General features: G+C 39.6%; 1 protein-coding gene across 1 annotated transcript in view; it reads right to left on the reverse strand.

The window, feature by feature from the left end:
- The window catches only part of vwa2 (von Willebrand factor A domain containing 2), a 43,456-nt gene that overhangs the window by 22,705 nt on the left and 5,473 nt on the right, over positions 1 to 15,278 (reverse strand). Inside the window, exon 2 of the mRNA XM_088917451.1 lies at positions 12,814 to 12,875. Coding sequence (XP_088773577.1) covers positions 12,814 to 12,865 — 52 coding nt within the window. The 5' untranslated portion in view covers positions 12,866 to 12,875. The remainder of the gene's footprint in view (positions 1 to 12,813; positions 12,876 to 15,278) is intronic.

A 15,278-nucleotide genomic window follows, 5' to 3' on the forward strand; every position in this document is an offset into this window, starting at 1 on the left:
ACCTTTGCTTTAAGTTTGTTTTTCACACACTTTTCATTATATAGACAGTACAAAAAAATTTTTGAGATACTGAAAAAATAAATGCTTTTGTACAAAGAGCAACTACTGTAGAAGGCAACTCATTTTCATAGGTGACTTTCTGTGACTGCTAAACTTTATCTTGACAGACACCAGCTGTTTCCATAGTGGAGCTGAATGAACTTGAATTATATCATCTATGCTGTACAATGGAATGTTTCTTACAAAACAGAGGCACTGAAATGGAAAAATCAAAGTCTTGCACAGTCTCAGTACACATATCATTAAGAAAATGTCTACATCAGATATCGAGGCATGAGATGAACTCCTTTCATCCCCAACTACCCTAGATCTTTTGATCTGTCACTTATCCCAGATAAAATTAAATGACAGCACCTAGATGATGTTGGAGATGTACACTTCTTCTTTAAAGGCATTCTTTCCACACTAATGTTTCTGTTCACTTACTCATATATCATTGCAAGTGTGGCCATGCAACGTGCCCAGTGTCTGCCAAGTGACACTCCATCTCACTGCTACCTTGAACTAAGCTATTATGGACAATGGATGAGAGGATATTATGTATTTTTAGGTCATTTATTTCTTGGGGGTGTAATATCCTTTCTGTATTTATTCAGTTTTATTCTCCACTGTGTTTTCAAGTAAGTTTGCCCATTTTTGTTACAACTTAGGTTTCTCGGATGGCCCCTTTAAGAAGGCGTAGACCTTTCAGGAATACCTGACCACTCACCTGTCCTGTTTAATCAACACACCCTCAGCTCATCTCTATTTTAGGATGCTCTAGTCATTCACTCTCTGCTCAGTATTTTGGAAGTTCACTCCTGATGCTCGGCGTTCATTGTTTATCTTGTTACTCCCGGTTTTCGGCTTGTTTTCTCTTTGACCTCGTTTTCTTGAGTACGTTTTCTGGCTTACAGTTTTGGTCTCACTTTTACTGGCTTTCGGACTCTTGGACTTACTGAACCTTGGCTTCCAACTTTGGATAGTGTTGTGTTTTCCCTTTGGCTTTTGAAATCTCGGACCCTACTACTCTGCACAGGATCTCTCTCAACTCATCCGGCAACCGTAACAATTTTGCCATAATGGTCATTCTGTGCTCTTCAAATTTAAAATGAACACCCTTGCATTTTTTCCCAGTTTTCCCACAATACTCCAAACACTGAATAAATACCAGTCTTGTGCAAGAGATGTCTGCATTATGTCGTATGGCGTACATAGAAGTCTATCATCCTGATACCACTGTGCTTGCATCTATTACTTTTTATGCTTAGGGATGTGTTGCCCTATCTCATAAGGCTTTGTATTTGAATGCAGCACGGCTCTGCAAACCAGGAAGCTTGATTAAAGGAAATAACATTTCATGCTCATTTGCTTCCCCTATACTGGCTATCTGCTTTCAGACATAATCTTGAATGTCTCCTTCTTCCCAAAGAAAAATGGACAAATCTTCACAAAAGGAAAGCACGAAAGATATACTGCTTGCAACACATTACTAAAAAGCAATGCAGAATATATGATATCTTTCAGACATTGCATATAATTAATATCCTAAGCCAGTTCAACAGACTTACAGTAATACTCTAAATGCATTCTAATGCAGCAATAAAAATCTTTAAAGTTTAGTAAAATGTAACTGACCCTTCAAAAAATATTCAACAATAAATCAAAGAGGGATGGGCATGGTGACATAGTGGTTATCATTGCCATCTCACAGCGGTGGGGCCCTGGGTTCAATTTCCTGGCTGCTATCTGCTTGGAGTTTATATGCTTTCCCCATAATCACTTGGGTTTTCGCCTAGTGCTCTGCTTTCCTCCCTCCAAAGACATACTAGTAGGTTAATTGGCTTCTAGGAAAACTGGTGCTGGCGTGTGTATGTATCGCAGTCCTGCCGTCAAATGTGATGCCCACTTGTCTTATGATTTCTAGTAAAGACTGGGGGTTGAGAAGGGCCCTGCAGGTCATGGAGCAATACTCCAGAAACTCGGGGTCAAAGGTCAACCACCGGAAGAGCAAACTGAAGTTCTTCGGATCCTGGAAGGACAGGACGACAGCGCCGGAAGGTCACCAGCTCTGCACGGAGCCCCACAAAATACTGGGGTTTCGTTCCAGAGCCAGGACCGAGAGGATCGGCATGGTGAACGTGAAGCTGGGTCTGTGGAAAACATGGTCGCTGTCCCTCACGGGGAAAGTGATGGTGTTGAAAGCAGACATCCTGCTGGCTTTGGTTTACCTGGCAGTGGTGTACCCGCTGCTGGCCAGATTCAGATTAGCACTGCAAGGGATGGTCTTCAAGTTCGTCTGGGGAGGCAGGTATGAGTATGTCACGAGGAACCAGATGTGCCAGCCAGTCAAGGAAGGGGGTAGAGATGTACCACATTTCGCCCTGAAACTTGATTACATCTTCTACTGCAACCTCTGTCGGGCGCTGCGGGAGCCCATCAGCCACAAGTACCAGTACTTTGTCGGGCTGTGGTTCTCCATTCCAACAAGGCACTTGGTCCAGTGGACAAACACTGGGCCCAAAGCAGAGAGGTGACCGGAGTTCTACACCCACGCTGTCAAGTAGAGTAGGAGGTACGAGGCCATGAGACAGCCAGAGCTTTGCACCAACCACAGAGCCCTGTACAAGGAGGCAAGGGGACAACTGGTCACTGCGGGTTCCCAGATGCAGCCAACGGAACTAGACAACAAGCTGATGGACCTTAACTGGATGGCAAGTGCACCAGAGGCTCGCAACCAGAGAGGTCCTTTACAGACACTCACCAGGAACCCGCATTGCCCCCGGTACCGTGTTTCATCAAGGACACTCAGGAGCACTTGTTCTGGAGCTGTCCCTTCGCCAAAGCAGTGTGGGGCAGAAGGGACAACACTATGCAACTCCTGGGACTACTGGGGCTAGGGCTGGCAACAACCAGATTGGACAAGGGGACGCAGTTCCACTGTGGCTGCTGCTGTCCCTCACAAAACAAGGACTGTGGAACGCGAGGAACACTCTCACCCGGCACAACGCAGAGTGGGGAGCAAGGGAGCTGGAGGAGAGGATACTTGCAAACCTCAGAAGGAGGATGAAGCGCGACGTTGCCAAATGGGGCTTCCCCATGGCAAGGGAGTGCTGGAAAGGACTTTGGGCCCTGTACAGGGACTAATGAACAAAAGCAAGTGGTAGGGCTTGGAGGCACTCTTTAATTGCGCAAATCTGGCCCTATCATTCACTTCCATTAATTGGTAATGGACAATGACCCCCGTTTGGAAAGTTTTATTGCATGTAAAGTTCATACCTGGTTAGAATGTTTACTAATTTTGTGAGAATGTTTTATTGTGAGATGTTGTTTTTAGAAATAAAGTATAATTTGATAGAAAAAAAGACTGTTCTTCAATTTAGTACTTTTACCTTTTTTCATGCTAATACTTAACATTGTATATACAGATGACATGTTGGTATACGAAAACCATCTTTCAATCTTCACCTTATTTACCACCTATTTCAATGAACTGTTTCAGTTTTTCTGCAGCAGAGAGAGACAGCTTACTTCTGACAGTGCCACTGCTCAAACACTACATCTTGCTTGGACTTGATATTTACTTTTCCTTACTTGCAATTCTATGTGTATATACCAACATTCTTCACATAAACAACTTTAATTTCTTTTTTAAACAGACAGACACTGACACTGACCTGTACAGGAGTACACATTTCCCCAGTTCTCTCCAAGCTTGTATCCCAGTGATAATGAATATGCTTCTTCATCTGAATTATCTAGTACTACTATTCTTCCCCATTTATACTACCGGAGTAAGTTGTAGAATTCATACAGAAAGGGACATAATCATGTACTTTACTCTACAGCATGACAGGTCTGCAAGAGGCATAGCTTTGCCAAACATGTAGTTTGGAATCTTATTTTTGTATTTATAGGCCTCACCCTAAGCAGTAGTACTATCTGGAACAGAGACTTGTATGTCACAGATGAAGCCATTTATTGAGACAATATTAAGAATGATATAAATTAAGCCTCTGAAAATCCTAAACTTTGAAAGATAATGTCAAATTTTTTCATGAAGTAAATCAGAACCACATAAACAGTATTGTATGAAGCTAGTTGTGTACACTCAGAGTCTGAGGAACACTGTAGGAACCTTTAACTTACTTTAATCTGGGCCTCTCAGAGTATCAGAAACAGATATATTTGGCTGGTCTGACAGCAACTAAAATCTTGCTTGGGTTGCATTAAATGCCTCCACAATCCAATGGAGGCTAGTATCACTGGTTCCTGATTACATGAGATAATCTTGACACTATTTATCTGGAATGTCTTGACTTCTAAATGAATGGCTCTAGAAAACAATTGAGGCTCAAAGTGCTGCTGCTAACTCATGGAGCACTACATTGTTACATGAAGGTTTCATCATACTGTATAACAGGGATTCTTAGGTAGAAATCTGCAATAGTACCACTGACTGGGATGGGGGAAAGGGTATTTTCTTGTTTTCACATAATTTCTTGTTTACAAAAATATAATTTAATCACAAAAAAGGAAAACATGTATGATATCCATTTGCCCACTTCTGATCAACGATTATGATTTTTATGTGTGCCACTCCCTTCTTCCAAAACTTAAGTCTACAGTAAATCTGAGAGATTCACATTTTAAAATACCTAAACTGAGCTCATCTCTTTTTTCGCTGAACTATGTTAAATGTCCATCCATCCAATTGTAACCCCTTATCCAATACACTGTTGCGGGGAAGCCTGATCCTGGAAACATTGGATGCAAGGAATGATACACCTTGGAAGGGACACACATCGCAGGGCTCACAAACTCACTCCCACTCTCACACCAGGGCCACTTTTCCCAGAAGCAATTAACCCCCCAGTATGTTTTTGGACTGTGGAAGGAAACTGAACAACCTGGACGAAACCCACAAAAACATGGGGAGAACATACAAACTCCATGCAAATAGCACCCAAGAAATTGAACCCATAGCCCCAGCACCAGGGCCTGCATGTTAAATGTTGCAAAACTTAAAAAGCACATCACAGAGAAAAATAAAAATTAGAATATACGTATGTATATGTAAGGTACGTAACAGCTGCTCTCTGTTTACGTTTTAAAGTAAAGTAAATTTGAAGTGTATAATAAAAGATGTTCAGTGAATGATAGACACAAAATTACACCCATCCTAGAAGATTTTGATGGATAACCTCAGGAATTCCTTTTCATCTGCAGAAGGTATGTCCCTGCCATGAAGAATTGGCATTGTAATGGACAGAATTCCAACACATCAGCACGAGAGATTTAGGAATGGCCATCCATCAGAAAGAAGATTTATAATTCAACTTTTATATGACAATGCATGGAAAGGATAAGTGTATGAGCCTTCTACAGGAGTCTGTTTCATTTTAAGTTACTTCTCCTTGACTAATTGGGCTGAATTAGCACCTGGACACATGAGTCAAGTAAACTGCCAAGAATTCCGAAAAGGAAACAGAATTAATGTGACTTCCATCAACAGACCTTTTAACTACTATCATTACAACACTAACCTGTCTGTAGTTGTTCAATTTATTACACTATCTTTAGATATACTGTTTGTGTCTATAACAATACTGTGAAAGAACTTCATGTCCATCAGAAAAGCCTGTCAGATAATCAGAAAAAAACCCTGAAGATTGTTTTAGATCCTCATTTTATTTTCAATTTTCATCTCTGTTAACGTTCAGATTGCACAAATTCAATATGAAAACCTCCTAAAATAAAACAGCTTTATATAATATCCTTGCATACTTCGGACCTAATTCTCCTTGAAGTAAAATACTGCACTGTCGGGTTTCTACGTTATGGAACAGGTACATAGCTGGTATGCTAAGAGGTAACCCAAAACTCAAGTTCCTGCTACTTTACACCCCTTAACATCCATTTTTATTGCTTTAAGTCAGCAAACCATCAGAACTGACAGGGATATAATATCCCCAATTGAAATGTGCATGCAGAGATTGAGAAAACTGAGATTGTAGTGAGCTCACCAATTGCAGCAATAGGTATGGAATTAAATTTTAGCAGTCAACTATTTAGCAAATGTTCCTGAGCTGATCTTGTTTTTGAGTGAATAAAAGAAAGAAAAATATCCTGAACGCCCACGATGCTAGATGCTTTGCAGGACTGGATAGTGAAAAGGAACACAGCTCTTCTGGATGTCCAACAAGTTCCAGGTGTTTTCCAAACTTCCCAACTACCTCCCTTGGAGACAAGGCAGGTAACCCCAGGCTGCTCCCTTGCCTGAAGGATCTGTGCAGCATTTTTACAGATTGTACTTCAGCCCAAAACTTTGGTGAAATGAAGAAATCTCTCAGGGAAGGTGGTACGCAGTATTTCCTGTCGTACCTAACTATGCTCAAAATCTTCTGTGCTGGCACACGCCAACAGTTTCGACGTACCTTGGCACAAGAGACAGAGATCATCAGATCTGAATGACTTGCTTTGTCAAATTGTGTGGAATTATTATTTTATCTTTATTTTTCAAGCATCCCAATATGCTTTGCAGCATTCCTTTCACCATTTTTTGTGGCTTTTCCACAGCATTCCCTTGTTGAGTCAGATTTTGGTTACATGGAGGGGTGTCATTTTTGATGTACAATGGTTGTTTCTTTTGGGAAGAGAGATCTCATTCACTTTGCCTTTTTCTGCATTTACTGTTTCATCAAAGTAGACGCTTCATCCCTTGAATTTATATATGTTTGGTTTTTCCTACAAGGCATTGCTTTGAGGAGCACCTGGTGCATTCAGAACTGTTTTAGTGGTTTAGAAGTAAATTTTTGTTATTATGATTAACATCTCTGAGTTGCCATTTAGGGTCCCCTCTTCTTCACTAGCTATGGTTTTCTATGACAGGCTACTTGAAAACCCTCAGCAGCTCTTACTATTTGGAACAGGGTCTCGTATGTTACAAAGAAATTTCCTGGAACAGCACACAGTCAGCTAACATTAATACAAAACATTGCATGATTTAGCTCGGTTTTCCTCATGGAATGTACCTGACCCCTTGCAGACAACTAATTCTTTCTACATACTTTGCCCAGGGGGAGTTGTGGGCACCCTTTTACACATTTCGGGAATATCCAGATGTAGTTAGATTTTGGAATTAGGTTTCACCTTCTTTGTCTAAAGTTGTTTTGTGCTATCTGAAAATACGTTTGCAATGGAAACAGATCTGGTTGACATATGCTGATGAAAAAAAGAAAGGCAACATTTTCTGGAATGAGAATACAATAGTTATAGCTTATGTACTTTCACAAAAAGTTGTCAATTTGTTTTAAGCCCTCTGACCAGCAATACAGCTTGTGCAGTGAGGCATCGCAGCTTACCAATCACACAAAATCTTGTTAGGTGCACTTTTACCCAACAAGGTCAATGCCTGATTTACCCAATGTCTGATCAGGTCACCTTTAAAAAGGCCTTAATTCAAAGCTTAGGCCACTACAAGAAAATGTCCACTCCCTTGCTTCTGGTGACATTTGAGGTATTATGGAGTAAGCCACTCCACTGTGTCCCAACTGCAAAGAAGTTTTCAACAAACCGGCAGGACAGATGACCATCTTGAGATCTGTATCACCCTTGAGTGACCACACCAGAGCAGGATCGACACATCAGACTGGTCCATCTGAGAGATCATTTCAGATCTGCCACCCATACTGCTGCTGAATCTGCCGGCAGACAGGATGCCCGCTTCAGTGACAGGACAGTGAGGTTCCATGCTGCTGGCCTTAGAGCAAGGAGACCTGTCAGAGGCCCTCTGCTAACAGCTTCTAGATGTCACACCCGACTGGCTTGGGCCAGACAGAGGCTGTGATGGACTCGTCAGCAGTGGCGTCGGGTCCTCTTCACGGATGAGTCGCTCTTCAGCCTGTTCCACGCAGACGGGAGGGCCAGAGTGTGGAGGAGGAGGTATTGTGTTTCTTTTTCCATCAGTTTATTTTGCCACAGCTAAAAAGGTGTTAGGGCTGTGCTGGGATCATTGGATCCTCTCCTACCTTTCTTACCTTTGTATTATTTGTATAGAGCTCTCTCACTCTACGGCTTGGACCAATGGTGCTGAAGAGGGGGGGGGGATAGGCTCTGCTCAGAGTGCTGCAGCTGACAGGTGAATCAGCATCTGTATAATAACCATTCCCAGTGGTGGAAATCTGGAGGGTGTGCAGTATGTTGTGTTATCCTGTTTTGTTCCAATTTTCTACTCTTCACATAACGTCTATGATAATAAAAACCGGTTTACAAAATGCAAGTTTCCATTTTATCATGGTGAAGTAATACATAATTTGAAGGCTACTCTGAAAAAAAACATACAGGGTAAAAATGGAATAAACCTATGGAGAACAGTGAGATATATATTTCACAAACATAATAAATATATAGTACTGTTAGTTACAAGGCGCAAGATACACAAGCTTCAGCATGATATGCCAAGTAGTTATGAAACTGGAATGTCTTTCAAGTCTTATCACCTGACAGATGATCAAATTCTGCCATCTGTAAGGTTACCGCCAAGATTACATTATAGTCTGATTATATATTGTCTCTTAATGAAAGTAACAAAGCTACTTAACAGACTAAGCTCAACTACTAAAACATCACTGTATTAAAAATGTATTTTTAGACAATCACCTATATTTCCTGAAAAAAACTACATTAGCGTCCAATTGTCACATTATTAATCAACAATGTAATTTAACAAAAATTATTATGTATTAAACAAAAATGTAATTTACCACTCAAACCCAAACATTTGTTTTATACAAAACAAACACTGAAAATGGCCTTTAATGCTTTATGTAGACATATATAATTAAATATAAGAGAACATTAGAAAGACCTGCATTTTTAAGTGTATGATGTTCAAATTTAATCATACCCTGGTAATCTGCATTTTGGAAATTCTTCCTGCATTTGATACATTTTGAGAAGATGCTTTTTGTAAGATTTTAGCAGGTTCTTTAACTTCTCATGGGAGATATTCTGCTCCATGCAGAAGCTCTCCAGCTCCTAGATTTTTTCATAAGCCAATTAGTTAAAAAAATATAACAACATAACTGATACCAAAACAAGGGGATCTGATTTTGACTTAACCTAATGACTGCTGAGTGTTGTACCTGATCAAAACCTAATAGACGTCATAGGCGACACTGTCTAACAGTCTGATATCTGGTTTAACTAATTTTGGCCCTGCAATTTCACAATTTAGCCTAAAAAGGATTTATGATTTTTTCATGGTTGTCTTCACCAGTTTTCATACCCAAAAAATAAATGCATTTACTGCACAATCACAAGCACAATGTTTAGAATTCTTAAACTTAAATACTGTATAAATCATTCAGAACTCAAGAGGGAAATTATTTTAGCTAAATTGTGATCTACTGAAGAATCAATGAGAAGTGATATTTACTTTTTAAAGGGAGGCAACTTTCAGTTTAAGAGACTATACTGCAGCATCACAACCATACAAAGCGAGTAAATGTCATAGTAAATGTAAAAACAGGGATTTTTAGGGATTCTGTAAAATCTCTGGTTCCCATAATTTATGTAATGTTTCTTAGGAAAATAACGATGCACCCCAGCAAACGTCAGTGCTATCCGTTTTAGGTTTTAGCAAATTGCAGACGATATACAGTACAGATTTAACTCAAACAACTGATCATAAAAGTACTGTTTGTTGCCTTAAATAAGAGCAGACATATTCAGATAAGAAAACATGAAAGGAGTACACCAAGAGTTTTTTTACACTGCTTTCCACAAAAATGAAGGTGGTTTCCAATACGTTATGGAGTGACCCACAGTTTAGCACTTTGGTAAACTTTGAGGTTTTACTGCTTATTTGCAGAGTTGACTGTACAGGTCTGCTCAGGACTAGTCTGCATAGCAAAGAATGACTTAAACAAACACTAGCTCCCAGCCTAGAAATGTTCATACCAGTGAATTATTTTTAAATCACCAGGTCATTCACCTTTAGACTTCACAGTCTACACTAGGTCGTATTATAAGGATGATTTTAAAGCATTTTGTCACATTATCGTGTACTATGACGAATCCCAAAAGGTTATGGTCATGAGTTCAAAAGGCCCATTGCAGGGCATGCACAGACATGCACACATTCATACCAGGGCCAGTTTTCCCAGAAGACAATTGACCTACCAGTATGTTTTTGGACTGTGGGAGGAAACCGGAGCACCAGGAAGAAACACATATGGAGAGAACAGTACAAATTCCACACAGATAGCCTCCCAGGTCCACAATTGAACCCAGGGCCCCAGCAAAGCGAGGCAACAATGCTAACTCCTTTGCCACTGTGTCACCCATCTTACATCTATTTGTTCTTTATTTGTTGTCAGCCTATTGAAAATTTCACAGCACACATTTTCAATCTAATTCTCACTCACAAGGAACATCACATGCCGATGTGCTATCGCATGCTGTGAGAGAATACCATTCTCCAAACCCTGAGGCAACTAAGATGCTTGTTTTGTCTAGATAATGGCATTTGTGCCATGTAATTCACGTAATTTGGTATGACACGTAACTGTCATGCAAATGCCACACAAAACAATAGATTTCTTATCGAGCATTATAACATAAAATTTCAAATGATACAAAATCACCCTGACCTTACAATAGTATTAATATCCTGGGCTGTCTGCTTCATCACATTCTGGAGGATTTTAAGAATTACAAAGAGCCCTGAAAGGTCGCTCAAATCAGTTTCACTCGGTAACATCACATTTAACATGCTGTCCAATGCATTTTAACTCACCCACCTCCAAACAAAAATGATTCAATATGCCAGGTAATTCATTAGTATAAATAACATTTATACTGACTGAGGAAACACACCTTACAATTATTATCTACTTTTTATATATAGATATTTGGGGATATTTGGCACAAAGGGTTATAATGTTGTTCAAGCAGTCTTGACAGTGAGGTTTAACATCTTGCTTTAGAAATACAGGAGACAACCATGGACATTTTAAGTCATTAAAACTGACAAGTGCCATCTATTGAATGTTTCAAGGAAATGTTCAATATAATTTACCAGCTGGGCTGCTTTGCTCTTCAATAGCAAGACAGAATCAGTGCTCTCAGTAAAGCAGCTGACAGCTCCTGGGTGACAGGTGACCTAATCAAGCTCAGTCACTGAAGTATAAGTTTGTGTGACTGGGGGTAGGCCTGAAGTCAGCCAGAGACATGCAACTGCTCTGTGAGGACCTATATAAATGGCAGGGAATACATTTAACTTAGCCAGCACAGAGCCTAGTGCAGGGGTTTCCTGAGACTGGTCATCAGCAGCCCAATAACATCATCCATTTGCTGTAACTAATCTCATAAGTGCCCTACCCCGTCCTCAAGTGAATTTCTAATGTATTTTTAGCTTTAAAAAGGTTCAGATTTAATGAGCTAACTACAGCTAAGGCCTCCCCTTTAAAAAGCCTAACCTCCCCCGTAAGAAGGGGACTGCAGTCCGAATTTCTCAGACCATTTATGAAATCTCGGTAACAAAATAAATCCATTGATTGAATAGAAAAGTTTTACAAAACTTTTGAACTTTCTGAAAGTACTGTATGGTCGCCATTGTTGTCGCAAACCACTCGTCTTGCAACAGATGAGGTACAAGAGAATTCCGAGAGTTCGGAAAAATTGCAACGTGACGCGGCCCTTCCTGCTCACTAGTGACTGTAATGATTAATGTAATGCTATGTATGAGCGAATAAGTATGAGTTGTGCAGCAGATATTTCACCACAGAAATGTTGTAATATTCCAATGTAGTGTTGGTCAACAAAACCGTCTCGAAGGTGAGAGCAATATTTCTATTGGATTAAAAGAGATGTATTAAGAAGCCTGCTTGTTTATAATGTAACAGGGCCGCTTTAACAGGGATGTTTTGTTGCCTCATTCTGAATCACATACAATAACAACAATATGCCACTGCTCATACCATGCTTTTGTCTGTTTTGTCATGTAAATCAGAGGTTCTACACATCACTGTGTAGATTTTACTTTCATTGTGTTTTGCACACATGGACTCAACAATGCTGATTCTTCCTAACCCCGAAATATAAAAATAATGTTGCAGTTCCCCTTCAAATAACTTAACCTCCACTTTCCAGCAGAATCTTGATTGAAAACAGTCAAAGAAATTCCAAATAGGAAATCACTACTTTAATTACGTGTTCAGTGAAGTAAATGAACACCTAGCTGAAAAGCAAATAAGACTCTCTGCTCTATTATAGTGTAACTGCGAGCCCAAAATAACAACCGCCGGAGATATATAAATTAAACACCGGTTTCTCACAAATAATAATATCTGTGGGGATTTGCTGCTCTTTGAAATCTGTCTCCTTGTCATTTGAAAGGTAAAAACAAAAACTTTTAAACATAAGTTTTCAAAGCAAAAAAAAGTATTTGTCTATGCTACAAAACTGCTATAGAATAATATGGTAACACATTACCTTCTCTGTGTTTATTATAAAATTAGAATATCAATAAGCTAATTTAATTGGCTTTAGGATTGTGACAACCTTCAAACTTCAAACTTTGTTTGCTTTAAATAATGCCATTAACTATCACATTTATTCTTTTGATTGACATTGTAATATAAAAAAGAATATAGACATTGTAATATAAAAAAGATGAAAATCTAACAGACATGATCAAAGTAGACAAATTCTTTCAGACTATTTCCCTGCCTTTGGAAAACTGAATCATGAAATAATATTTTAACATACCTTGAATCATCAATACTGTTGAAAGGAGTGCTAGCTGGGCAGCCTCAGTCATCCTTGTAAATCTAAAACCATAAAAGAAGAAATCAAGGCAAAAATAAAAGCAGCTCAACAGTTTCAAAAGCACAGCTGTCAACTAAAGAGGTCAATGAGCATTGAAATAAATTTAGCCCTGGCTGTACAAGAATTTAATTTTGTATTCTTTCATGGAAATATTTTTTCAGTACCGAGTATGGCAGATGTGCGCAAGTATGTTACAACTGAACAAAAGATATGCTCCTGCTGAAATGTTGTAACTGCTACAGCACCAGTCCCTACCATGTCAAAAAGCAAGGTTCTTCCAGGAGCAGAATATTAAGAAAATTCTGAGTTAAGGTACTATAGGATACAAGCGAGAGAAAGTCATTTAGTCCATTTAGGTTGTACTATAGTAAATCTGTTTTGGTTTTTAAGTTGTTGCAAAATGATTCTGGAAAATACCCATTGAGCTCCAGCTGTGATAATTCTTTTAAAATGAAAACATGGGATGGAATTTTAATCTCTTACGGTATAAAGCCTAGTAATTCGAATTGCATATCACATAGCACCATCGCAACCACTTAAATGAGGGTAAATCTGAAAGCACATTGGTTGTTCAACAATAAAAAAAAACTTTTTTTATTTTTAAATAAACACAAAAAGATAAGAGGGTAGAGAGGTAGACTCCGCTGTGACTGGTCCCAAGCAATGTCCTGGTTTCACTGAGGAAAAAAAAACACTTGTATATCTTGTGATGATTTTTTTAATGTTTAGCATTGTGTATTTTTTCATTTGCCCTTTTATCTTTTACCTTAAAGCAGAGAGCCACAGCAGCTCATTGAGCCAGAGCTCACCCTGGTTCCTGCTCTGTTTGAGTGTTAACTGAACTAGCGACAGGAACAGTAGTCTGTCTGCACCAGGGACTCAAACCCAAAACCCATCAATTATGTGTCCAAAGGCTTACCCACTATGTTTTGCCGCCTTTACTGTAATATACAATAGATTGACCACTGATGTTCTAAACAACACACAAACTGTAAATGTATCTCAAAACTAGCATTCGTCACACATAACTGGGGACAGAGCAATTACTCTGGAAGCTCTTTCACTGCTAGATATCACCAGGTAATTCTTAGCCATTGGACATACAGTATGTTGTCAGATACTGAAAATTCCAGGTGCAAAAGAATATTAAAGGCGCCATCTAAATCCCATCCGTCCTGTCCAGGTTGGGACTCAAAAAATCAAAGTACTGTGGGTACGACCAGTTTTGTTGCGTCTGCCAAACTGAAGAGTACTAGTGCATCCAAATACAGCAGAGTCGTGATTATCCGACATAGCCAATCACGTACTGTAGCTAATCACCATAGTGCACAGTATATGCTGTACACTATGCGTGCGCGTGCATTATATTTTGCCCAATCCGACGCTGCTCCGACTCTCCGTGTGTCACGTACTGCTATTGACGTACTGTAGCTTTACTTGGCGATTTCGCGCCCTCGTGAATATTATTTTTTCCGATTGTATTTTCCCTTAATATAATTTTACAGCAATGAAGACGATGAGGATGACGACGGTGGGTCAGCACTGGGACTAGAAGGGGTCAAGGCTGTTGAAGCGGCACTAGCTTAAGTTGAACAACGAGAGGAGGCAACTGCTGCCGATGTCAAGTTACTGAGACGCTGGCGAGACCTTGCCGCAAGGAAGAGAAGCACATCTGGGAAAAAGATTTCAATCGCTCATTTTTTAAAATAATAACTAACAATAGTTCTGTACTATGTTATTTTAGTATTATAGTAGATTCATTAACCAGATTTCATACTTATACTGCGCGTCCATTAATCTATAATCTGTCTACTCAGGTTCCACATTATCCGACATACATCGGTCCTGTTGAGGTTGGATAATCGCGAATCTACTGTAAATGATTGATAATTTCCCCACCCTCTATTTTCCTGTAAACAACAGCTGAGCTTACTCACTGTCCAATATTCTAACAGCGAACACCCCCAAATCTAGTTAAACTATTCAGTTTTCACACAATGCTTCTATGCCTGGGGTAAAAACTGAGCATGAGTGTCAGCATTAGGCTCTGCACAAAGCCAGGCTTCCAGATGACGTGGTGTTGGACTGTCCTCTGGTTTGTGCACGGAGTTGTGTTGGGGTCACCAATAACAATAATCACTGCAAGGCTTTCTCTACCTCTTTCAGTCACTTTATTAGACATACATTTACAAGCTGAACAGAAAAACAAGATTTTGGCACTTTATGCCTGGCAAAGTATTCCATCCCAGTGTGGGTAAAATGTCTTACGAAAGAATGTCAGAGATGTATTGTAAACCCTTGTAACTAAAGTAATGGGAATGAAAACACCTGTGTATAGTAGTGGGAGACCAGTCTGTAAATATGGCATATTTTCACAGTAATGTCCCTGCTTCAAAGGCCAGACT

The sequence above is a fragment of the Atractosteus spatula genome, chromosome 5 (genome assembly GCF_055471065.1).
Source record: "Atractosteus spatula isolate fAtrSpa1 chromosome 5, fAtrSpa1.hap1, whole genome shotgun sequence".
Classification (NCBI taxonomy): domain Eukaryota; kingdom Metazoa; phylum Chordata; class Actinopteri; order Semionotiformes; family Lepisosteidae; genus Atractosteus; species Atractosteus spatula.